This window comes from Zonotrichia leucophrys, chromosome Z (assembly GCF_028769735.1).
Source record: "Zonotrichia leucophrys gambelii isolate GWCS_2022_RI chromosome Z, RI_Zleu_2.0, whole genome shotgun sequence".
Lineage (NCBI taxonomy): Eukaryota > Metazoa > Chordata > Aves > Passeriformes > Passerellidae > Zonotrichia > Zonotrichia leucophrys.
Window position 1 is genome coordinate 33,270,863 of NC_088200.1, and position 25,492 is coordinate 33,296,354.

Genomic DNA, 25,492 nt, shown 5'->3' on the forward strand with positions numbered 1-25,492 from the left:
TTCTGATTCAGGATGTTGTACTGGCTGGTGTGATTGAAGGAACAACCCACATAAACATTCAATATTCTGAACTCTGACTTTCCTTTTTTATAGGAGTAATCACATCAATTTAGGTACACATTTTTGCTTCTGAAATGGTATTGGTGCTGTGTTGGGGTTTTTCCTGTGTTAACTGTGTTCGTGCTAGCTCTCAACTGCTTCTAGAAAGCATTCTGAAGGAGAGATAGGAAAGAAAGAAAAATGTGAATAAGGGAAGAAGAATTCCTTGTTTCCCAGTTAAGTACAGGATCCCATGTTAGAATAGCTAATAACCATAATATGGGAGAAGGTAGGGCCTCTGAAGTTCTGCACTTTTGCTAGCTTATGTCCACGTTAAGCTGACTCTACCATCGTTTCCAAACTCTGACAGAGAGGAGACCCTTTTCAGGCTTCTGTTGGTAATTATATAAAATTTGATGTTAGATTATAGTGGCAAGGGCATTGAGAATTTTTAAAAGAAATTGTTAAAGAAGTGTAAAGGTCTTCTTTACCTTCTTCTTTACCTTCTCGCCATTGTACTTACTGCTGATTTTAGTCCATTACACCAGTAATGGAATGTTACCAAAGTACATTGCCATCAGCAGAACAGTCTTCTGCAGTTGTAACCAAGTGTTAGGCAAGTATTGGATAATTACTTTTTCTGTAATGGTGGTTCTATGGAGTAGAGCTAGTTTGCACTACTGCTGTTGTAGATTTGGTGAGCTATGATATTATCTTCCTATGGTGGCTGTAATCATTGATTATTTCCACCAGATCTTTTGAGCTACAGGGCTGATTCTGTTATGTGATATCACGCCAGAAGTAGAAGCCTTTTTGTTCAGGAGGTGTAAAAAAACTACTTTTATAAAAATGCTTTTTGAAAAACAAGTCTTGAGATCTTGAAAAATATTTGAGTAGCATTGTATTTTCATTTAAAAAGCTCTGTGAATATCTTTTGAGAAATAGGAGCAGGTCTGTCTTATATTTTTAAAATACTGTGACTTTTTTTTTCCAGGGAAGACTATTAAAAGAATTGTGTATTGGTTCCAAAAGAAAAAGGAAAAAAAGAAAGAAAAAATAAGTCTTGTAAATTTTCATCCTCTGATTCCTGTGATTAGAAGGAGGCTCTTCACCCATATCTTCTCCCCTTCAGACACATACCTGAATTAACAGACTGTAGAGTTCGTACTTGCTACAGCAATGAGGGGCTTTCAACATTGGAAAGTTTCTGGAGAGATTGACGCAGCGTATTTGAAGTGTCTTAGGAAAGAAACTAAATGTTGCACTTCTGACTACTGGATATTAAGCAGTTAGAGGATTTGGAATCACTGTCTCATATCCTGGAAAAATCTCTTGTTGTAGTGCACGTGTAATGAAGACTATCAGTTTCAGATTATTTTTCAGATGAATGGTCTTTCAGGTTTTGCCTTCTAAGAGAAAATACTTACCTTTCACCTGTGTGAGCCTGGTCTTTCTCAGTTTTCTCAGGCAAGGACATTAATCTCTGTAACGTAAAAGTCTCTAGAATTTAAGGTGATTATTGCAGGTCTGGGTAGACAATATGAATCTAAAAAAATCTTATTTTGCTAGAGGAGATTTTGATGTTTGTGTTGAAGCATAAATCCAGTTGGATGGGGTTTTTGTGTTTAACTGCTTAAGTTGATATAGAAAATGTAAGATAATGTGTATACTTTGGGAAAGTGAAATGAATGTTTAACTTTATATGTGTATCTGAAAATGAAGTGTATATGTGTGTGCATGTGTACATGTGTGTATATGTGGATTTATAGGAGACAGCATTATTAAATGTGTGTGAATAATAGAAACATAGAAAAGCCTTGAGAGGCTGCTTTTTAAAGCAAATGCTAAATTTTCTTTCTGATATTTGTAAAGTGGTATTACTTGAATTGATGTCATAAAACTTTTTCAAAGTTAGTGAAAATACAGTTCAGTTAAATACTCTCCCTCTCCCTTCTCCAACATCTTCCATTCCATCCCCTCCACGATCCATTGCCCCCCTTTCCTCTGTTCTTCCTCTCCTTTCTTCATTCACTGTCAGGAAGGGACGCCTCAGAAGAGTCATTTCAGCTCAGCGCGCCACCGTCAGAGACTAGTGGAACCATCAGCTACAAAAGTGAGTGCCTTTATTGAAGGACCATTTCTAAAATGGAATGTTGTGTCAGCAGAGGGTTTGTTGCTAGAGAGAAGCTCTATGTGCTTGGTGGGGGATTTAGTTATTTTTACTCATCTGCAAGTAATGTAATCACTATCTCTAAAGGTGAACTTCAGCACTGGATTGATTCCTCCTCAAGTGCAGCAGTTGTTTTTTTAACTTTAAAGTTGTGGGGAGATTTTGTTTGTATCTGCAAAGTGTAACGGAAACTCTATGAAAAGTTCCTCTTCACTTTTATCAGTTTGTGTGGTGTTTTTTTGTAAATCCTTGTGCAGTTCGTTTGTCTCATTCTTAAACTGCAGAAGGCTTTCATTGAATAAAAAATTGGCAAGGATATGGAAATAATCAAACATTATTATCAAGCGCTATGAAGCAATACAAAGTTTCAGTGTAAAAAAATAGGCTGACATCAAAAGATTATATGAGCAGATGCAATAGCAGTACTTGCTAGTTCATAAGGCTGTTCCACCTTTTTAGAGTTGTACTCAGAAAACTTGATAGGTTCACTGAGGTTGATTTTACTATGTAACTTTTAATGAAATAAAATATAGTGCACATTTTAGAGCATCACTGTTCACCTGTATTTATTTTGTGCTACTTTTTTGTGATACTTCAGCAAATATAAAACTGTGTATCCATTACTATCACTGCCTGGAAATCCCATTTTTCACTTTATTTGAGATACTGAAGAATTGATTGCAGTATTTACATACAACTTTTGATACAGGTTGAAGTAAGTCTGTGATAGCAGTCCTGGTTATGAAAGAAAAGCCCTGGTTCTATGTTTTGTCTTATATTTTAATTAGGATTCCAAGTACTGTTGTCATACTGATTCCTTCAGTTTTTATATGTGTTAATTCATTAGGTATTAGTAATGTTGACCTTTGCCATTTCTTTCAGCATGTAGCAACATTATCAATACTAAGATATCCTTTTGAGGGTCTGGGGAAGGGCTTTTGGGGTTTAAAGAAGCAAAAGTAAGTCAAACACACACATATACACCAAAAAATCCACCCCAAAGCATCTCTATCTATCTGTCTGTCTATGTGTATCTATCTATCTATCTATCTATCTATCTATCTATCTATCTATCTATCTATCTGTCTGTCTATCTATCTGTCTATCTATTTATCTATCTATCCACACACACACACAGGTATCAGCCTATACTCTTGACAAGCCACTTTCTGTGTGCATTACTGTTTACTAGAGTCAAGTAATTTCTGCAATGTGTAGAGCCTCAATGTGTAAAGGAAAAATGTCTGCTGAAGTGCAATTCTGTGGACATAAGTGTGCTAGGTTTTGCTCCCTCCTCTTACCTAGTTTACCTGTCTTTTTTCACCTTTTTAGTACCAGTACCCTACTGTATGTTTGAATATACATAGGTGTGCTGTTGAAACCTCAGTGTGGTAGCTAAGAGTAACCTTAGTATTTATTTGCTCTTCTGTTTTGTGTGGGACAGAAGGACCAGAAAGGGTCTTGCTTGGTGTTTTTAGAGTCCTAAGCCAGTGTCCTTTATTTTCTTTGCTGCTGGGAGAACATCCTGATGCACTGGGAGCATGTCAGCAGCTCAGTTCTGCTAAACACCAACCAGCATCCAGAGGGGGGCTGTTACCACAGACCACATCAGCTCCACCTCTCCCCCTGCAATGACTGCCACCAGTTTCAGCATGACCAGCTGCTTAGAAAAAACTTCTCAGCACATGCTAAGAACACTGCTCTGGTTTAGTGTTTTGTTTTGATTAAAATATGTCTGGAGAGAGAAGGAAGGAGAAGAGAAAAGAGGAAAGAAGAGGGAGGGGAGGAGAGAAGAGAAGGCAAATATGAAGCACTTTTTGAGTGCCAGTGGGAGAGAAGAGAAAAACTGCAAGTTCACAGTTCTCTGTGATCTGCAGGTCACTCACATAATGTCCCTCGCTATCCAGGCAAGAGACTGGTGAAAACCTGGAACAGTGGTCTTCTGAGTCCTGTTCTTTGGTAACATTTCACTGAGTGGCAGTACTTGGACATGGCAAGCCTATAAAACTAACAAGCACCTGTACCCATATGTGCTACCAGCCGTGCCTTCTCTTCCTCTTCTCTGTTGCACATTTCTCTGTGAAAAATAGGCACCAAGCTTTATGTCCTAGGTATCTGTGCTTTTCTTCTCACCCACCCACCCCCTTGCTGTGTTCTTGAAATCGACAGTTGAAAGTACTGTACGTCCCCGGTCTGGCTGAGGTAATTTGAGCTATTAATTTCTTTGTTTCCTCATTCTTCCTGCATGCCTTCTCCCTTCTTTTGTGCATGGGTCACAGGCAGGGGCTTGAATGATGTACTTTGGGCTCATGGAATCATAGAATTGTCAAAGCTGGAAAAGGCCTCAAAGATCATCCAGTCCAGTTGTTAACCCAGCACCATATTCACCATTAAACCGTGTCCCCAAGTGCTGTATCTACACGTCTTTTAAACACTTCCAGGGATAGTGATTCTGCACTTTCCTGGGACCCTTGTTCCACTGCCTGACCATCCTTTCAGTGGGGAAATTGCTCCTAATACTCAATTTAAACCTCTTGTGACATAACGTGTGTTTAATACTTATCTGGGTTTCGGATCTGGGAGATGTCATGTTAACCTGTGGCCAGACCCCACTCAGATGCGCCCAGCTGATGGAATGCAGAATCTGGATTTGGCCTTGGCAGCTCACCGGAAAGTTTTGGAGTAGGGATATCGCCTGGTGATTATAGGACAAGGTGGCATAGTTTGCTGCTCTGCATGGGACATGCCCTGGAAGTGGACATGAGAAGTGTGAAAAGGTGATTTTCAGGACTGTTGGGGCTGTACTGCATTTACTCTCTATGGGCTGAGACTACTCAAGAAAAGGAAAGAAGACAAATTGTCTTGAAGCAGGTATTGCAGCTGATTACGTACTGGTTGGAGGAGAAACCCTGAGCAGATTTGGCTGGCCAAAGTGTGGCCTGTGCATGGTTAATCTGATTAACTGATTAAGACTGATTAACAAAAGGGGGGAATATGGTGTTCTTCAAAGGCTCATCTGTGTTCCAAGGACGTGCTTCAGGCAGAGTGTAATCCTCAGTATTTACTATTCAGATCACTATGAAAGTAAAGTAGGGAAGTGCTGTTAGCACAGGGCTTCAGAGGGACAAGCTATGTCTCTCCTTTGTATTCCTGTTGCACTTTGAGAACTACTGTTGGTGTCAGTCACCTTCAGACTGCTGCAAGTCAGTAGGAGTGTCATCAGAATTCATCTTTCCTGTTGTGTGGCAAGATTGCCCTTACCAGTTGTTACTGTGACAACCTGACCAGAAAGCACTCCACCTCAAGGAACCCATTTGCAAGGCAGCTGGTGAAGAAAGCCCACAACTTTCCCTCATGAAGTTGTAACTCAGTTGGGAAAGTTGAACTCCAGTAATTTCAATGGGCAACATCAGTGCAGCCTATCTCCCAGTCCTACCAATGACTTAAGCTGCATCCTTGTCTCTCTGCAGACACATCCACTGCAGTGCCTTTTGACAGCCTCCTCTACCCCCTGGGCCTACAGATCATTGATCATTCATTCTTGGGCTATGGGGGAGTGAGGATGCTCTCCTGATCAAGACTAGGAATATGGTTGAGAGTCAGTTTTGCAGGTAGTTCCAAAGTAGGAAGCTGTAGAAGGGCAAGTCTGGTAAAACTTCTCCAGCTGTTTGTTTGTCGCACTCATTTGTTGCCTCAGGAAGAGCTACCAGTTGTTCCTGGTGGTACAGGTGCACAGAAGCCTCATGGTCTTGTTATGCCAAACCAAGGACTATTTTGCCTGCTTTTGGACCAAAGATGGCAAGTTGCTGTCAACAAATCTCACATGCTTTTCTTTAGGCTAGTTAGTTCAGCTCTCCTAGTTTAAAAAAACACACTACACACACACACACACAAAAAAAATCCCTCCAAAAAACAAAGAAAAAAACGAAAACCAAACAAACTTGTTACTCTGAAAATGTTGTTTTGTATCTTTGCACTGTAAACACTGGTCAGATCCTTTTTATTCCTTTTCCCTTCCTGTGTAGCAGCTGTTTGCCCAGGTGGCAGGATGTAGTGGAAGCTCAGCTTGCACAGCTTGCAGGGACTGTTGCCTCTGTCAGGGATGCTATTTGGGTTTGGGGCAAGATCATCACAAACTTGTAAAGGAATACTGGTTTTGTGCCTACATTCTGCTGGGCTTTGTTCTGGCATTTAATTCTGCATGTCCTGAGTTTCCTGCATCTGTCTCCTAACCTCATGGTTATGGGGGAATAGTTGTATTTGGGAGACTTGGAGGCAAGGCAGTGTGTCTCATGAGAGCAGCAGCAGTGCTGTGTGAGTCAGAGGACTCTGAGTTACAAATTACCCAGAAGATCTTTCATCTGTGGTCATCTGATTGCAGTGATTCACTTGTGTCTGCTTGTCCTGGACCCTGATGAAGTGCATTTCTGGGTCAGTGATTTGGGTGACAGCAGCAAGGAACACGCTGTATTGACTTAGTGAGACTAATGTTTCCTGAGGGGAGAGGATCTTGACCTGTCCTGTCAAAAGAGAGTAGAGTTGTTAGGTTATGGTGCTGTGAACTTGGACAGCTATGAGCTCATGTTTGATCTACTGCAAATCAGGGAAAGCTAAACTTCAAACAATTACACAGTCATAGAATGGTATGGATTGGAAAGGACCTTAGATCACTTGCCATAGGCAAGCACGTCTTCTTCTAGACCAGAACTCCATTCAGCTTGGCCGTGAACATGTCCAGGGATGGGACATGTACAGGTTCTACAGGCCAGCCTGTTCCAGTGCCTCACCAGCCTCACAGGATACTTTTTTCCTAATTGTAGGAGCATCAGGGGGTAGGACAGTTGGGACGGATGGAGACGAGAGATCTCTGAAGCCAGGTCGTGGAACTTGTGGTTTATTGCAAAGGGCATGGGTACAGGGTCCTGCTGGGAGCTGCCGGCCGCAGCTTGGAGCAGGCCTGAGAGAAGAGAGGGGTAGAGAGGATGAGAGGGTAAGAGAGTAGGAGAGCAAAGTTCCTGTTACAATACAATAAATCTTCTTCTGTGCTGAATATTCTAATTCTCACTAACCAATCTAGTACAATATACAAATCCTACGGCATTTACATGCAGCCTATAAGAATCATTACATTACCATACTGTGTTACATTTTAAACCCTAAAAACTACTCTTTGGACCCCTTCTGCTAAGCTAGTAGGGTGTGCTCTGACCCTTGGAGCTGTCTGCAAGCAGAGGGTGTTGTTCCATCAAAAGGGGATTACCTTCAGTCCGGCCACACCATTGTTTTCCAATTGTTCACTAAGGAATCTCGAAGCTTGCTTTCATTTCAGTCTTGCTTATAGTTTCTATATTCTCAAAATCTTTTGCCAGACAATCATATTTATAAGGCTTTCCTGTTTCATCTTCCCCAACACCTAATACCCAATCTAAACCTGCCCCCTTTCAGTTTGAAGGCATTACTCTTTTTCCTCTCACTACATGCCCTTGTAAAAAGGTGTCTCCATTGTTTTTAGACTCCGTTCAGGTACTGGGTACCTGAAATCTTCTGTTCTCAAAAATGAACAATCCCAATTCTCTCAGCCTTTTCTTCACAGGAGATGTGCTCCATCCTTCTTGTCATTTTGATGACTTCCTCTGGACTCATTTCAACAAGTGAATATCTTTACTGTGCTGGGGACCTCAGAACTGAACACAGTATTCCAGGTGGGGTCTCACCAGAGCAGAGCAGAGCAGAGGGACAGAATCCTCTCCCTGGCCCTGCTGGCCGTGTTGCTTTGGATGCAGGCCAGGACACGTGTGACTTACTGGGGTATGAGTGCCTATGGCTGAGTCATGTCCAGCCTCTCAGCCACCAGCATCCCCAAGTGCTTTTCAGCAGAGCTGCTCTCAATGTGTTCGTCCTGAAGCTTCATACTGGGAGTTGCCCCAGCTCAGGTGCAGGGCCTTGCATTTTGTCTTGTTAAAACTCATGAGATTCCCATGGTCCCACTTCTCCTGCCTGTCCAGGTCTGTCTTGATGGCTTCCTGTTCTTCAGGTGTGTCAACTGCACCACTCAGCTTGCGGAAATATGCACATTTGCTGAGGGTTGACTTGATTCCTTTGTCTGTTGTCATTAAGGATGATATTAAATAATGCTTAAGGACCCCTGAGGGACATTGCTTGTCTTGTATGTTGGGATTCTGAACCATTGATAACTGCCTCTGTGTGCGACTGTCCCAGCCAATTCTTTATCCACATAACTGTCCACCCACTGCACCCAATAAATCAATCTGTCTTCACTTTAGAGAGATGGATGTTGTAGGGGACTGTGTCAAAGGCCTTAGAGAAGTGCAGATAAATGATACCAGTAACCCTGTCCTCGTCCACTGATGTAGTCACACCATTAAAAAAATGTGAAGTATAAAAGATGCTGAGACACTGGAGATTCTGACTTGTCTGCCTGACCTACAAAGCAGAGGTGATTCTCAGATTTACATGGAAGTAATATAAATGTAATCTCTAAATAGCTTTTGCTGTATTACATTGCTTTAATATATTTACATTAGCTGGTGGTACCTTGAAACAGAAGCTTAATATAAAGGATTGCTGGTTAATTTGTTTGCTGGAGCTTCTTAGTGTGTCACAAATGTGGACACAGCTAGACAAAATTAAAGAAAGTGCTCTAGTAGCTATGATCTGTAAGACAAAATAAAACATGCATTTATAAAGCTGTGAAAGTTAACAGTTAAATAAAAGCCAATTTGATATGGGAGCATGGAATTGAGAAAGAGTTACAAGGGAAAGCATTCAAACAATTTTTGAGCTTTTTTATGTTTCACTGCATAAATAAAGCTGTATTCAGATAAGGGTGCAGGTGTAAATTAGGAACATTTGTCTAACAATTATGAAGGTTACTGAGAATTTTGTTAGCTTGGAAAAAACACTGTAGAAGAATGAATTTAATAAACTCCAAACTGTGAAGAGAGAAGACATTTCAGCACAGATAGTTTGCGTTTACACTCATTCTGGTGTGAGTACCCTATCAATTAATTACGCAGCCAAGTAATCCCTCAACTCACACTGAACAATTTCTGCAGAACATTTTTTTAAAAAATCTGATACTTGCTTGCTTATAAAGTAATTTCTGAATTTAAACCAGTAATTAATTGTATTTTGAATTGATAAAATTTTTCTACAGCTGTTTTCTGTCTTAGTGGCTCATGATTTGTAATTGTAAAGAAATAGTTTGCTGCTGAGAACCATGTTTCTACCTGTTAAACCTAGACTGAAGGTCTTAAATAGTTGAGAGGTCTCATTAAAAATAATAATTTATATATGGCTATTAATAATAAATAGCTAGATGGATCAGCTGCTATTTTGTATCTTTTTAGGCTCCACCTTAAGAATATTTTAAACCTAGACTCCTAAAATTTTACTGCTTTTTACCATAAAATCAACACAAATCAGAGAATCCTATTGTTAGAGTAGAATATTAGTGCAATGTGTTCATCATAGGATCTGCTCATGTAAAAAAGAAATCATCTAGGAGGCAAGGGAGTGCAGAGAATGAAGCACTATTCCCTAGCACTACTGTGTGGCAATAGCTGACAGAAGGTTGATTTGATGGCAAATTGATTACTAGAAAGTTATGTTTACCAAAGGTTAGAGAGTCTGGTAGGTGTATAAATAGAAACAGAAGATATGTTACAGTCAAATATTATAGATGGATCCTCCCTGGCAAGTTAAAATTGTCTTCCTTATAAAATGATTCTCCTGGCCAAGTCAGTGTGTCAGTAGTGTAATATTCATTGCACTAGATAGGTTTGGTAACATTCTACACCAAACTGGGGGAAAAAAATCCATAGTACTCCCTTTTCTCCTTACTAAAACCTTAAGTCTATACAAGGCAATACCAAGTTATAATTAGATATTTTCAGCTGTTACTTCAGATGTGTGATCTCCATCTCAGTGTTGCTTGCATGCTTCCCAGTTGATTAAAAATAGAAGTAGCTGTGGCAGAAATAGTATTATAAATAGTTTGGCTAGAATAAATGCTAGTATTTATGCAAAAAATAGTACAGAAATTTCAAGTCAGTCTTAAAATATGGTTAAATTAGTCAGCATGCAACCTCATTTAGGTGTGGAATGCATAGTACGGACACAAAAAAAGTGGTGAAGTAGGACCAAATAGTGATCTATATTGTGAAATATTGGCCTAGAACTGGGGTTGGGGAATGTTGGGTCACACCAGAGTTGGGAAGTATTTCAACCATACTGAGGTCAGGTTTGTGTCTTCAAAAAGACAGTTTGGTGTTTTTTTTTTTTTTCACAGAGAAGTATGTTATTCACAGAATCATGTAGTTTAAGAAAAGACCTTTAGTGCAAATCTTTGACCTGCTGACCAACTAGTGCTATGTCCAGTCATTTCTTGAACACCTTCAGGCATGGTGATTCCACCACCTCCCTCGGCAGCCCATTCCAGTGCTTAGGAACCCATTTCTTTCTGATGTCCAGCTCAAGCCTTCTCTGGTGCAGCTCGAGGCCATTTCCTCTCATCCTGTCTCTTGTTGCCTGGGAGAAGAGGCTGACCTACATGTGGCTACACCCACTTGTCAGGCAGTTGTGGAGGGTGATAAAGTCACCCCTGAGCCTCCTTTTCTCCAGGATAAACAAGCTTCTCATAGGACCCACTCTGTAGATGCATCACCAGCTTTGTTGCTCTTTCCTGGATACACTCCAGTGCCTCAATGTCTTCCTTGAATTGAGGAGCTCAGAACAGCACAGGATTCGGGGTGTGGCCTCAGCAGGGCCCAGCACAGGGGGACAATCCCTGCCCTGGCCCTGCTGGCCACAGCATTGCTGATCCAGGCCAGGATGCCATTGGCCTTCTTGGCCCCCTGGGCACAGCCTGGCTCATGTTCAGCTGCTGTCACCAGCACCCCCAGCTCCTTTCCAGCCACTCTGCCCCAGCCTGTGGAGCTGCCTGGGGTTGTTGTGACCCAAGGGCAGGACCCAGCACTGGGCCTTGTTGAACCTCACACCATTGGCCTCAGCCATGATCCAGCCTGCCCAGATCTCTCTGCAGAGCCTTCCTGCCCTCCAGCAGATCAACATTCCCACTTAACTTAGTATTGTCCATGAACTGACTGAGGGTACACTTGGTCCTCTCATCCAAATCATGAGTAAAGATTGAAACCTCACTAGTGACTGTCTGCCAATTGGTTGTGGCACCATTGTCCCTAAAATTATTTTCAGCTCACATGCAGTAGGCCTGTTCACACACGGAGCTGAGGTATTTGTTTCTTTCATATTTGTGCTTAGATAAGAGCTTTGTGGTAAATCTGAGAAGCTAACACCAATTCTTGAAATTTTACCTTGGCGAACAGCGGCATGTTGACTACAAGTTACCTCCTTCTTGTATTAATTAGTATTCTAAGTTCTCTTGGTTGAATTATTCCCTTGCTTCTCATGCTGATTAGCCTGCATGCTCAGTCTTGCCCTTCTTTGTAGTCAGTGGGTTTCTTGATCCCTGAGTCAAAGGTCACAATCTGCTGAATTGCCTTTTACCCTGTTGTCGCAGTGTACAGCTGCTGATTGAGCTCAAGTTCCCGGGAGGCTGAGGACAAGAGGCTGTGAACTGGCACCAGTCCCTTGCACTACAAAGTGCATGAGGCTCTGGCACAGCCGGGTGACAGCAGAGAACAGCAGGAGCTGATGACTCAGCTCGGAAAGGCCCCAGATTTGCACAGGGTATAAAAGCCCAGGTGGTCCTTTGTTCAGGGTCCTTCCTTGTGAGGCTGTGAGGCCTGTTTCGGGGGTAAGGTGAAACCTGCTCTACAACCCTTTTCTTATTCCATGTAACTCTCTGAGTAAAGCATTATTTCTGACCCCTGCAATATCAGCACCATTCATCACCACTCTCTGGGCTGAGCCAGCCAGCTGGTTTTTAAACCAATGAAAAGTGCACTTGTCCAAGGCGTGGGCTGACAGCTTCTCCAGCAGAATGCCTCAGGAGACAGTAGGCTCCAAAGACTTTGCTGAAGGGAGACTGCGTCCACAAACTTTTTGTGATTCCCCCCAGGCAGGTCACCTGGTCATGAGAGGAGATCAGGTTGGCCATGCAGGGGCTGCAGTTCCTAAATATATGCTGTCTGATCCCTTAGATGTCCTGTGTGTGCCATGTGATAAGGTCATCTGGTAAGCTTCCTGGTCACTGAGGTACATCACTATAGATGTACTTATTTTACCTACTTACTGTTGGTAAGCACGGGAAGCGTGGTTTAGATAAATGGCAGTGGGGTGGACCAAGGAGTGGCAGAATGGCAGAGCTCACAGGGTCAGGATCAGGGCAGCAGAATCCAGCTGGAGGCCTGTAGTCAGTGGTGTTCCCCAGGCATCAATACTGGGCCCAGTCTCACTCAGCTTGTTTATCACTGCCTGGGTGAAGGGATCCAAGGTACCCTCAGCAGGTTTGCTGCGGATCCAAACTGGGGATGGCTGATACACCTGAAGGCTCTGCTGCCTTTGGGCTGGGCCTGGCTGGGCTGGAGAGTTGGACAGAGAGAACCCAACGAGGTTCAACAAGGGCAAGTGCAGGGTCCTGCAGCTGGAGAGGAATAACCCAAGGAGCAGCACAGGCTGGGGCTGCCCCACTGAAGGGCAGCTCTGCAGAGAAGGACCTGGGAGTCTTGGTGGACCACAAGGTGACAATGAGCCAGCAGTGTGCCCCTGTGGCCAGGAGGCCCAGTGGGATCCTGGGCTGCACTGGGAAGAGCGTGGCCAGCAGGTCAAGGGAGCTGATCCTCCCCCTCTACTGGGTCCTGGTGAGGCCACATCTGGAGTGCTGTGTCCAGCTCTGGGCTCCCCAGTACCAGAGAGACAAGGAGCTCCTGGAGAGGGTCCATTGAAGGGGCACAAAGATGATGAGGGGTCTGGAGCACCTCTCTTAACGAGGAGAGACTGAGAGAGCTGGGCCTGTTTAGTCTAGAGAGGACTGAGAGGGGATCTCATCAATGCATATAAATATCTCAGAGGTGAGTGCCAAGAGGATGGTGCCAGACTCTTTTCAGAGGTGCCCAGTGATGTGACAAGGAGAAATGACACAAGCAGTTTAACCTCAACATGAGACAGGATTTCTTTATGTTGAGGATAGCAGAATGGTGGAACTGGCTGCTCAGGAAGGTCCTGAAGATGTTAAAAACTCAGCTGGACACAATGACTGGACCAGATGATTTCTGGAGTCCATCAAACCCTAGCTGTTTTGTGATTCTATTATCTTCACTAATGAAATCAGCATGGAAGATACACTGGTGCTTTCCGTGACTCAGATAGCTTGGTGGTGTGACTGCAGAAAAAGGTGAAAGCTGATACATTCATTAGTCTGCCAGTTTAATCATATAAATCAGTATATGAACTGGGAGGAATTTTTTATACTATTCCCTCTTGCAGACTTACTTTTGGACTTGCTTGTCTCCTTCTGGTTTAAAACCATCTAGTAAGTGCAGATAAAAACTATTGTTGTCTTTCCTTTGCTTTTGTTTCATGTTGAATAGATACAAATCTGAAGGTGTATCTTCTATTCTTTTTTTATCTTTATATTTTGTGAGGGTCTTTTGGACAGGTTGCGCAAGAAATCTGTGCCTTTGGAAAGTTCTTCCCATTAATTAGCAGATATTTCATGATAGAAACTTGCAGACGAAGATACTTGACAGAGATACAAATTCGAGTAACCTTCACTGATCCTGTTAGACCTTATTAAACTGGTGTAAATAGGATTATCAGTCAAAGGGAAAAGGAAATTTAAGAAATCTAATGCTTGCAAAACTTAATACAGTTGCTGATGTGATTTACTGTAGTTTCACTTGAAACAATCATTTTGCCATATTGAACAAGGAGGGGAATGAAACTCTCTATAAAATGGCAATAGGGTCCTAATCTCATTTGATCTAGAGTGTTAGTAGTCCAAATAAAAACTATAAAATATACCTGACTTTATTGCTAGCACATAGAGAGGCACCAGGTAATGATATAAATTGTGGAAAAGTATTTATCACAGTTACATGTTTGATTTTTTTTATGGAAGAAGGATTGTCTTTCCACAGTGTTTTTTAGCTGAAAACTGTGTCTAGGGTGAAACAGTGCTTTATGTCAAGAGTTCAGAAATTCTTACACACTACTAGTACAGCACTAGCCTAGTAATTAATATTGTTTTATCAATTATTATTCCAGTGAAATTGTCAGTATTAGGAAGTTGGAGTTGTGCCTCAAGGTAGTTGCTGCTAGATATCAACTTCGTCTCTGCATCAGAGATTTTAGACCTAAGATTGATACAGATTGATACAGTAGATTTGTGTGTTGTTGAACACATTTTGATGCTTTCAGATAAAAATAAAAACAGCAGACTCGTAAGGTTTGTGTTATGTTCCCTTTCTGAAAGGGAAATGAATATTTAAAAAGAGCACTGAAATTCCCAAATTACATTTTTTCCTGTCTTCCTGTGGTGGATACTCAAAATTGAGATTGCAGCTAATTAGAGAAACTGGATATATCAGCAGGGAGAGCAATGTAATATCAATATGGATCATGGGATTTTTGTTCTATTATCTTTGGAGCGGTTGAAATAAATTTTTCTTGTTTTGGAGTGTGTGTTGACTAGTAATTGAATATTTGTGAAACAGTTCATGCTGATGGTGTCCTCTTGCCTACCATATAGGAAGAGCAACAGCCTTTTGCAGTTCAGTAGCAAACAAGTGTGGCAAACGGGCAGGACAATGCAGGACATGTAGAAAAGGCCCGTAACTATGTTTAGATTGATCTGATTTAGGGGATCTCCAGATTTTTCAGGGCATTTAAAGCTCTGTAAGAAACCAAGCTTCAGCTGAAATTGAACAAGCTGAAAAATCAAATGTTAGGGGAAGTTTTGAAGTGAAAAAATGAAGTGCACATTACAACTAACCTGTTTTCAGAAACGAGATTAATATTTACCTAGTTGGTCTCCAGACAGTCTCACTTTTTCCAGTGTAGCCCTTGCTTGAGAATTTGAAACTTTCTTTCACATCAGTGGAGTATATTGCTAATAAGTTGTGTGGGATCAGCTGAACTGTTTAAATGTGAATTTATAAAAACTGATTAAAATGTCAACCCTAAGCAAAATCTCTAATTTTGATACTTCTAGTTGCATAAGGGGCAGAAAATCTGGTATCATAAGCAGAGCAAATATAAAGTATCCTTTTTCTGCAAAAGAGATATCTTTTGAAAGTGAAAATATAATGTTTTGTCATTGCTGTTCCATGTGATTTTTCTGGGTGAAAAAGTGAGTTACTTGTGCCCTTTATTTCTGGTTTTCCCCAAGTATGACCATTACATATGAAGAGCAGCTGCAGAGCTCAGCTCTACAGGTCTGAGGGTGGGCATTGTGGGCACAGCACTGCTTTGACTAAACTCCATGATTCAATTCTGCTGAGCTTAAAGCTTAGTTCCTCTTCTGGCTTGGTGTCCTCCAGCTGATGATTGTGAACATGTTAAGGTAGAGCAAGGCCTGTATTTTGCTAGTGCTAATCAGTCCTGGATGAAAGAACAAATGTATCATGACTTTTTGTGCCCCTTCCATCCTGTGCAAAATGACTAACAGGAACTGTTGCAATCAAAGCCTGAGTGTAGGCAAGTTTCTTCTGCTGAAGGCAAGCTTAATCATTTTATCATCTAGTTACTGATTTCAACAAAAGTCAGCAGGAGCTTCTGTATTGTATAATGCAAAACATGATTTGCACCTGGGGAAAGGAAGGCATCCGGATCCTTGTGGGCATAATGGTCTTTAGCAACCATGTTGACAAGAAGTTCATGCTGGCCCACTGTGTGCTGTAGTAGTTTTTTTTCTTTTGCTTTTTAATAGTAGGCAAAATCCTTTATGGGTATGCCCATATAAAAAACACTGCTTTCTGTTTGATGAAAGAACCTACGGATTCAAACAGAACTTAGAGAAATCACTGGCTTCAGTTAAACCATGGATTTAGGGTTTTCCTGTTCTGGTTATCTGTAAAATTGTTTATATTTTTTCAGGTGAACACTTGTACCAGTAGCTGGGATTTATATCTTGTACATATTTTTTTTCCTTTTTAATCTCCTTTTCCCTTAATATATGATAACACTTTTAAACTTTGTTGATGGGAATATTCATGTGAACTTGGCAGTTGGAATCTGTTGAGTGTTGGTGTTTCAAACACTTTGCAGTCCATGCATTTTCTCCATTAGTCATGTGGTGATGGTCTTTGCCAAGGGGTGAAATAAACTGTAGGACAGCAGGTCAGAATTAAGCATAGATTTTCTAACACTGTGTTAGATGAAATGATTTTGTGTACTTGGAGGTGGAGAGTTCATTCAGAGTTTTCACACTTTTTTCTTAAAGAAGCATGGTTATTTATTTATTTTTTTTTAATTGAGCTAACATTGCAACATAGCGGGCAACAATCTCTTAAATAACATTTTTCTACTATGTTTTAGTGTGAATTATTTGAAGTAAGGAAAGATCACACCACTAGAAAATGAATGTAGAGTTTTACAGACTTAATGTTGGCAACAGTCAAATTGCTGTCTTTCAGAAAGCCTTGTGCTTCTCATTGAAAGGGGTTTTTTCACCTTTTACTATTCATGGTAGCTGCTCCTAAATAAGCTGTGCTGCGTTGTTGTCATAAGGTAGTGGCATTGATGTGTTCTGCCACTGCTGCTTTTCATGGAGAAAATGTGAGATCCAGCAGTGATAATATGCATAGTTTGCATAATTCCTAAATGCATTCCTGCTTCTCATTTGGGCAGGAGGTTACTGATTTGTTAGGGCTTTTTTGTGATGATTTGGTATGTCCTTGAAGCATTGAGTATTATGGACTCCACTGGGGTAAACTAGGCTTGCCACATTTTCTCTGTTATTCCCATAAATGGTATGTTTGTAGCACTTCTGATTTACTTATTTGTTCACTAACTTTCTTTTTATTTTTTTTCCCCTGCCCATGTCAGTTTGGTTATTTTTTCTCTTTCTAACATTGAAAAATGATACTCAAAACTACTTCGAGTTTAGGTTACTACTTCTTTCAGATTCTTTCTACTTTCTCTGAATAAACTGTTGTAGTTCTTTGTCTTCTGTAAAAAAAAATGCAAAAAACCTCTTGTAATTGAACTTCTTTGTTTTCTGTTAATTTATTTCAAAATTTAGTTGGGAGTGTTATTGTATTGTATCCCTAAACAATATTTAACAAGGTAAACAAAGTTCTTTTGCTTACTAAATTTATTGCCAATCCCACAATTGAAGAGTCTTCAGACTATAGTGTATTTCATAGGAAAATCCTTACTTTTAACTCATGGAATCCTTCTGAAATGTTTCATCTTCCATATGGATCAGTCTTTTTAATGCTATATGAGAATTTCTAGAATACGACGCAAAACAAAACACATTTAAGTGCTGTTTACTTAGTTGAGTCTAGTTTATTATAAATCTTAATGTTGTATCTGGTTCATCTGTAGAAAAATAGATTATTCAAATTGCTCTTGTACATGATAAAGTGATGGCTTTCTTTTTGTTATATGGTTTTTATATATAGCCAGTTTGGCGTTCTTTTTGATCCAGTTAATTTGCATTTAAATTGATAATTTGCCTAGCACCTGAATATTGCTTTTACATCACATCTCAGAACACAGAACTGACACAAAGATATGTTTCTCCTTTGAAGGATTCAGCAGTGCCTGTAACAAAAACAGGGAAAGTTAACTAAGGAGATAAAAATGAATTGCATAGAACACACAGTATTGAATTAGATAAAATGTGGTTTTTCCCGGCCAAGTTGGAGCTTAAGTGCCTCTTCACTTCTACAGTATATTCCCGTTACAATCTGTGGTGGTGTTGCTAATTTGCAACTTGAAGTTTGGGGATGTGAGGGGAATAACTTATCATGCAGAATAACATCTTTAAATTTTGAAATGCACAATTAAGAATGTGCAGGATTAAGAATTAAGAAGCATTGTGTTTTGTCTCAAGGAGTGTTTTGCTGAATGGAGTCTTCCTTGAGTAGTGATAACTAGAGCTTGCCAGTGCAGAAGTGGCAATTTTTGTTAATGGAAATGCTTGTGAAGGGATGATCTGTGATTTCAGTTGGTGAGAGTGGACAATAAGCAAGCAAAAACCCTGGTAAACTGGTGGCTGTGTCTGAATGAGTGGAAAGAATCTGTAAACCTTCAGCTAAAAGACAGAACATCAGACTTTACTGTAAGGCATGGATACTGCCAGGTTCCTTGGCAGCAAGTATGGAAAAGGAAAGACAGTGATTTTGACTTAGCCAGTGAAGAAGGTATTGGTACAGTTTTCCTGAGAAAAGTGGATATAGAATTGCATCTTGGACAAGTCTAGAACTCAGACTGCTTAGAAGGAGGTATCGCAAACACAAATTCACTTAGGTCATCTGAAAGGAAGAGCAGTTTTATATTTACATCTGTTTTGACAGAAATCAGATGCAAGTGAAAACACCTTGACTGACAAAGAAAGACCTGAATGTATTTTCAGCATATTTTTGAAAATTGGTTAATCCTGTGTTCAACTGCAATTTTTAGGGTAAATAGCCACTCCTAAAATTCCAACCTGATGTTAATAGAACACTATTTCTGAGGCAAAGGCTTGCTATTCCTGGAACCAGGAAACACTTAAGGTTGTCATAGAAACAAAGGACAGCTTTGCCAGAGAAACAAACTTAGAGCAGAAGATGCACATTTGTTGTGAGACACTACCACTTGTAATTTGTTGTGGTTGATCTGTCACAGACGTCACTGCTCTGTCATCCAGAAGAACCAAATGCTGGCAAAGCTGGAAGCAATAAAATAAAAAGTGTAACCTGCCACTGCCTTGCTTAGAAGGTATTTAGAATGGATTAGTGCAATGACTTGATATATTAATCTTATAAAGAGGTCAAGATTAGCTTGTAAAAAGCTCTTGCACAGTGTAATACCTTTCTCTGATGGATCGAAACAATACTTTACTTTGTCACTTGCACTGTTTTATATTCTTATTGCCACATCCAAATGCAAGATCTGCTGTCATCCCCCAGGTTATCTTCAGCAGAAACGTAATAATTACTTATGAAGAAATCCTTCAAATTGGTTCCTCAAAGCACTAAGTCTTGCTGTCATTGATGATGATAAGAAGGTGAATTGTGTGCCATTGCTGATTTTTTTCCTTCCTGCTGTTACTAATGCAGTGAAATGTTACAATTTTAAGCTGTTAAGATCTAACAGAGGTTACCAGAAAGCTGTCAGATATTCAAAATTTATGATGGATGGGTAGAGCAACAGTGTTAAAAAAAACCCCAACTCTTTTTATTAATCTTATTATACTTAACACCTCACCAGCTGAAGAATGCAACTGAAATTTGTTTTGAAAAGGTGCACTTTTCCAGACTACTTTTATGAAGAACTTGAAACTCTGAAAGACTTATTGAATATTTGGAGATTGCAGTTGTTGGAAGATGAAGCAGATTTACTGTGATTGCAAAATCAACCTTGTATTAACAATATGAGCTGCGTCTTTGGCAGTTTATGAATGTTGCAACTTTTTATTGGTTGTTTAAAATTGAACCAGTAACAAGCAGTAAGTTAATGACATTTTTTCTTCCTTGCATATAGGAGACAAAATTCAATATTTTAAATTTTCTCTAACTTTCTGGTAATCTTTACAAGGAGTGTGAAGAAGTTAGTGTTTTCTAAGTCTAACCTCTTCTGTTCAGATCTATTTATGTTGGTTTGTTTTTCTAAAGGTAGTAGGGTGGAGGCTTTGACCCAAAATGTGTTTTATTTGTTCAGTGTGATCTGTTTACAAGGCTGAATGTCTGAATTGTGGTGAAGATACTGAACTTGTGCATACTGAAGTACCTTAGAGGTGTGTACGACCAGGGGAAGAATCATAATTATTGAAATAATCAAAAAGCATTATTCTTGTCAAAACATGTTATTGATAGTAAAATGCACAGAGTAGAGAGTTTGAACTGATTGACAGCTGCAATTACATTCAGTATGTTACCTGGTTCTTAATGCTACATTACAGCAATTTAGCACAGCTTGCACAGATCTCTTAAACTGGAGGCAAGGTTTATTCTATTTTGTGACAATAGTTTTTGAGACACACAGGGCCTCAAGGGGTCTCTGGTCCATTAAATCTGCTTTATTTTATTGCAGTGGAATGAAACAGCCCTAAAACCAGCCTAACTTGAATTGGCCAGAGGAGGATTCCATGTAGGGCAAGGGCAGAAGAGCACAGTGGGATCCTCTGGGGCAGAGCTGGTGACTGAGAACCATGCAGAGTTGTAGCGAAGGCATCTTATTATCTTTTTAATGCCCCCAGGGGCTTGCCTGCTAAGTATGTGATCCAGAGGTCCTGACCCTGCTAAGTTTTACCTTCAGCAGTCTGCATGCTTTGGATGCTGAGCAGTGGAACGAGGGCAGACAGGTCTTCTGGGTCTTCTGCTGAGACCTTCAGAAATGAAACACTGATGTACCAGAAAACTGAAGTTGATGCAGGTCATTTGGAGTTTAACTGAGATCTGAACTGGAGCCTTGCAAGGCTGAAGAACTGAGTGACTTTTGGTTTGGTATCATTTCTCCCTCTTTAAAGTGGCTGTGACAAAAGTAAAAGTGTTGTATTTAACTTTTTAGTACAAATAATGTTTTGCATACCTAAGAAAGAAATGATTTCTCTAATCTAAGCTATAAGCTAGACCTAAGTCCCATGTAGAGTGTGTTTATGCTTTTCCCACCTGTTTTGCATGGAGCCAGTTGTGGAGCTGTGCTGTACAATTGCAAAGCTAGCACCATGTTGGTGAGCCTTCTCAGGAGGGAGAAAGTCTGTAGTGACACGGTCAATAATCTGTTAATTCCTTCAGGCTGTGGAAAAATCTTTGGGGTGGATGATTCCTAAGTAACACCAAAAAATCATGTAGGAGCTGTAATAATTTAGTATGATCTGAGAGTGAAAAACATGCTTCAGTTTACTACATTTTAGTTTACTTTTTTTTTCTTGGAGGTACTCCAGCTGGAGAAGCATGAAAGAAGTGACTCATTTTAACATCATGGTTGTAATAGATATGAAAAATGAAGATAGAAATATTATCCAGGAAGGATATTTGTTTTATTTCAGTACTTCTTTTGTTTATATGTATATTGTTTTAAAATCCAGCCTTAGAAATGCAACATTTTGTAAATTGTCTTGTATGAGTTATGTACAAGTGGTTTTGCTTTATTTTTTCTGTTATACAGGGGGTGGTCTTGGTAGTTTTAACATCTTTAACAGTGAGTCATTATTCTTGTGGAGCTTCATTTGATAGTCAAAAGTAGTGCTTCATCATGGCATGCATGAGAATGTGCCAGGAGACTAATGTGACTTCAGGTGTCTACAGAAGCCAGTGTCTCATATTTGCACTGCTGTAATAATGATAACCTACAACCAAAACACTCCGAGTGAATAAAACAAACAAAAAAACCCGCACAGATTCGTAGGAAACAAATTTAAAGCACATGTTGCAACTCAAACCCATGTACAACTCTTGCTCATACCATTTGGCAGTTTTCCCACAAGCATTGTCTATTACAGTATGACAGTGCCTACCATTACAAGTTTTATGTTAGAAATAGAACACAATGACATTGTAAATATTAAAGAAAAAAAAACACAAAGGGAAGTACGTGGGTTCTAACTTGTGGTAACATTTTGTTCATGATGAATGTGACATTTTAAATTGAGGGGAATTACTCAGCTTCATAATGCAATATTGTATGCAGGTGTAACTGTTCTTTTGTACATAAGCACATGTTATGCTAAAAGATGTTGTTTTAAAATGCAAATGCTGAACAGTTGATGGAACTTCCTAGGAAGTACGAGAATTTGATACTGAGGCCCCTAATCCTGCTCTCCTGTGCCTTTGCATTACGATGTCTAATTGCATTGTTTCACACTATTTTTTCCTTCCTCATTCAGTGAACAGGATGGGCGGTACTCAGGAATTGAGCTGCTACTTGATATTTTAGTCCTTATCATTCAGTTAGCAGCCCAGGCTTTATTTACTGCACACCATTTAAAACTCTCTAAAGAATACATAATTATTCATTCCCTTATGGCCTTTTATCTAAGGTGCCTGGCTGAACTATTTTTGTCCATTTGTCTCATATGTGTTTTCTGGTCAATACCTATAGCTTTATCAAACCACAGAAGTTGAACTGTTCTCATTGTCCTGATTAGAGCATATCTGGGAGAAAACTTCCAAAAGGGGTTCCTCTAGAAAGCACATTTAAGTGGGCCCTCCACCAGCTGGTTTGAGAAGAAGATTTCCTGGGAGAAAAGTGGAAAAAACCTGTGTATTTAACAGGCAGAGCATTCAGCAGCACAAAAATTGAACAGTATTAAACAATAAAACCTCTTGCCAATCTGAAGAGATGACAAACTCAGAAAGCCTCCTTTGTGGGCTGTAGCTCAGCTCACTCAGCCTCTTATCAGGCCCTCTGGTGCTGGAAATGCCACAGCCCCGGCTTGGCCCAGTGGGCCACAGGTGCTCTTCTGGGTGCTCAGTCCAGAGCAGGTTTAAATGGTTCCAAGAAGAAAAAAAACTACAGTCCAGGAAACTTGTCTGCCTCAGTTAGCCAAGAACTAACTAAAAGCAAAGGAGAGCTCTGTCCCGCTGTTTGTCTGTGCGCAGACAACACAGTCCAGGAGCAGAGCGTGGAGGAGTGAGTGCAGTGTCTGAAAACAAACAGATGAATGGGGATACAATTCAGCATCATAAAGTCACCCCAGGACACGCATATGCAACTTATCTTTCAACAAGGATGATGTCCTTCAAATTCAAATGTATCTTGACTGTGTATCCTCTAGGTCAGACAAGTCCTTTTATTTGAATGCAGTTGATTCTCTCTGCTGGGCATGATTGGAAAGATAATGCTTAACTAATGTAGCATTCAGGTTCATGTAAGAAATAAAAAAAAAAAATAGGGTAATTGAACAATGGAACAGATTGCCTGGAGAGGTTGTGGGTGTCCATCTTTGCAAAATGTTCAAAATGATGTTCAAAATCCAACTGGGTGTAGTTGTGAGTAATTTGTTGCAATTGCCTCTGCTGTGAGTAGGTTGAACCAGAGGACGTCCAGAGATGCCTTCCAGCCTCAGCTATTCTGTGATTTATGCAATAGATGATAATATATACTTGTAGTATATATATTTTGCTTGTTTCTGATAGGCAAAACTTTATGGATCTTGTGGCTTTCTTCTACACTAAAATAACAGAAAAATGTTTGTTTTGCAGTTTCTGTTTGACTAGCAGGCTATCTTGTCAATCCAATAAGAAGTTCTTTAACTGTTAAACTGTAGTCTGACTGACTATTTAACTGTTCTCAGCAAAAGCTGTAGAAAAGTTTGTTGTTATGCTAGTACTTTGCAGAAGATTGTAATAAATTGTAATTATTTATTGTGGACCAAACTATTATGTACTTAATCTTTCTTGTGTTTAAGAATATAGTGTAGAAAGCTTGGTGGCAATGTTCAGCTTGTGATCCTGTTATTAACAACTTTTGAGTATTGGAAAGAACTTAGTGTATCTTTATCTTTGGTTATATTTGACTCTTGCAAATTCTAATAATATTGCCAGTGCATCATAGCTGACTGTAAGGCTTGTCCATAAGATCTTTCTATTGCTTGAAATACTTTAATATTGATGCTACAAAGAGGTACAGACTTTTCCAAATACTAATGTTAATATTTCAAATAAGAAAGGAAAGTGGTACATGTAACATCTTTCAGTGTCCCAATACACCACTTTTGTCTCTCTGCTACTGATGGGATGAGAAGATTGTGGTACTTGTCTCAAAAAGACTACCTTAAATGAAAATATTTTATTGTTAATACACTGTTACTTTTTTCTGTTGCAGAAAGAGTTGAGCCTTCCAAGAAGAGGAAGTTTGTAAGTATATGACGTTTTTTGCTGTTGTGCTTAGATTGTAGTATGTATTTTTGACAGTTTTAGAGTAGACTAGTTTTCTTTTCAGGGCAGTTAAAATGGTGGTTAAATGTGGCAGTTGTTCTGCCTGAGAATGCATACAAAGAAATGAAAATTGTAAATGAAAACTTGTGGGTTATGCAGTCACCGTTTTTATGCTGATCTTTTAGAGAAGCTATTGGGATTTTAGAGAAGCTATATCTGGGATTTCCAAAGGGATGCAAAGTATTTAAGTTCAGGGTATTGTTTTCTATTAAAGATTTTTCTTGTTAAAAATCAAGGAAGAAACATGTTTTCTTTGTGAATGATATAAAAGAAACTTGTCATGCTTATGGAACTCCATAAACAGTCCTGGATGAGAAGGTAGGAAAAAAGAATAGATGGGTTTACTAAATATATAGGATTGTTAAGCTACTATTCTGATTATGGAAAGACCATATATTCTTGTATAAATTGTTACTTATAATAATATGTACTCAGATGCTGAGTTCATTTAGATTTCTATACCTTGGCTTTGATTCTCCAGTGGTTTTGAGCTGTTTGTCTTTAAAACTTGTATTTTTTTATTTGCATCTGTTTAATTTCTTATTCTGTATTAGTAACTTGTTGAGAAAGTATTGGGATAAGAACATCACAAAATGTCTTACGAAGCATGTTCACTTACTGCTTTCTTTCAAAAATAATACTAAAAGATGATCTGTAGATTATTGGTGACAATTTTGAGTAAAACCCTGTGCCCTTGCACAAGAGGCCGGTTACTTGGTTTCAGCTTGATAGTGCTGTGTAGGTTTTAGTGATGGCAGATGAGATATGTGAATAACTGAAACTGTAACTGCTGGGAAAGTGCTGTGAAGTGCTCTGTTGTTCTGACTCAAAGTGCATACCAGAAGCCTGTACTTAATAGGATATCTGCTGTGTTGGAAAACACTCTTGTTTCAGGTTTGGATGCATGATAATTCTTATGGTATACAGTAAACAAACCCATTATGTAAGAAAAATCAAGAAAATAGAAAACTTGACAAGTATTTAATTATTTAAGTATTTCAGTGACAGAGAGAAAAACAGTTAAAGAAAATGATTTTTGGTTCATTCTTTTGGTGTCCTTCGTGCTTTATATTTAACTCAGTTAAAGTTAATGGCTAAACTGCTGTTCACTTCAGCTAGAGCAAAAAGTGGCTCTTGGAACTTGACCTTGCTTATTCTTGCTAGGATGTTTGACATTAAATGTTATTAGTTACTTTACTCCAAATCTGAAAAATGACTGCATCTCAATCACCTCAGTTGCATTCACATA

At 39.7% G+C, this 25,492-nt stretch overlaps 1 protein-coding gene across 5 annotated transcripts in view; it reads left to right on the plus strand.

The window, feature by feature from the left end:
- Nucleotides 1-25,492, plus strand: part of MAST4 (microtubule associated serine/threonine kinase family member 4) — a 293,004-nt gene that overhangs the window by 110,606 nt on the left and 156,906 nt on the right. For 3 of the 5 annotated variants that reach the window (XM_064736750.1, XM_064736751.1, XM_064736754.1), the window contains 2 exons: nt 2,078-2,152; nt 24,131-24,162. In XM_064736750.1, the coding sequence (XP_064592820.1) occupies nt 2,078-2,152; nt 24,131-24,162 (107 nt within the window). The remainder of the gene's footprint in view (nt 1-2,077; nt 2,153-24,130; nt 24,163-25,492) is intronic. The other 2 variants (XM_064736752.1, XM_064736753.1) reach the window with 1 other exon arrangement.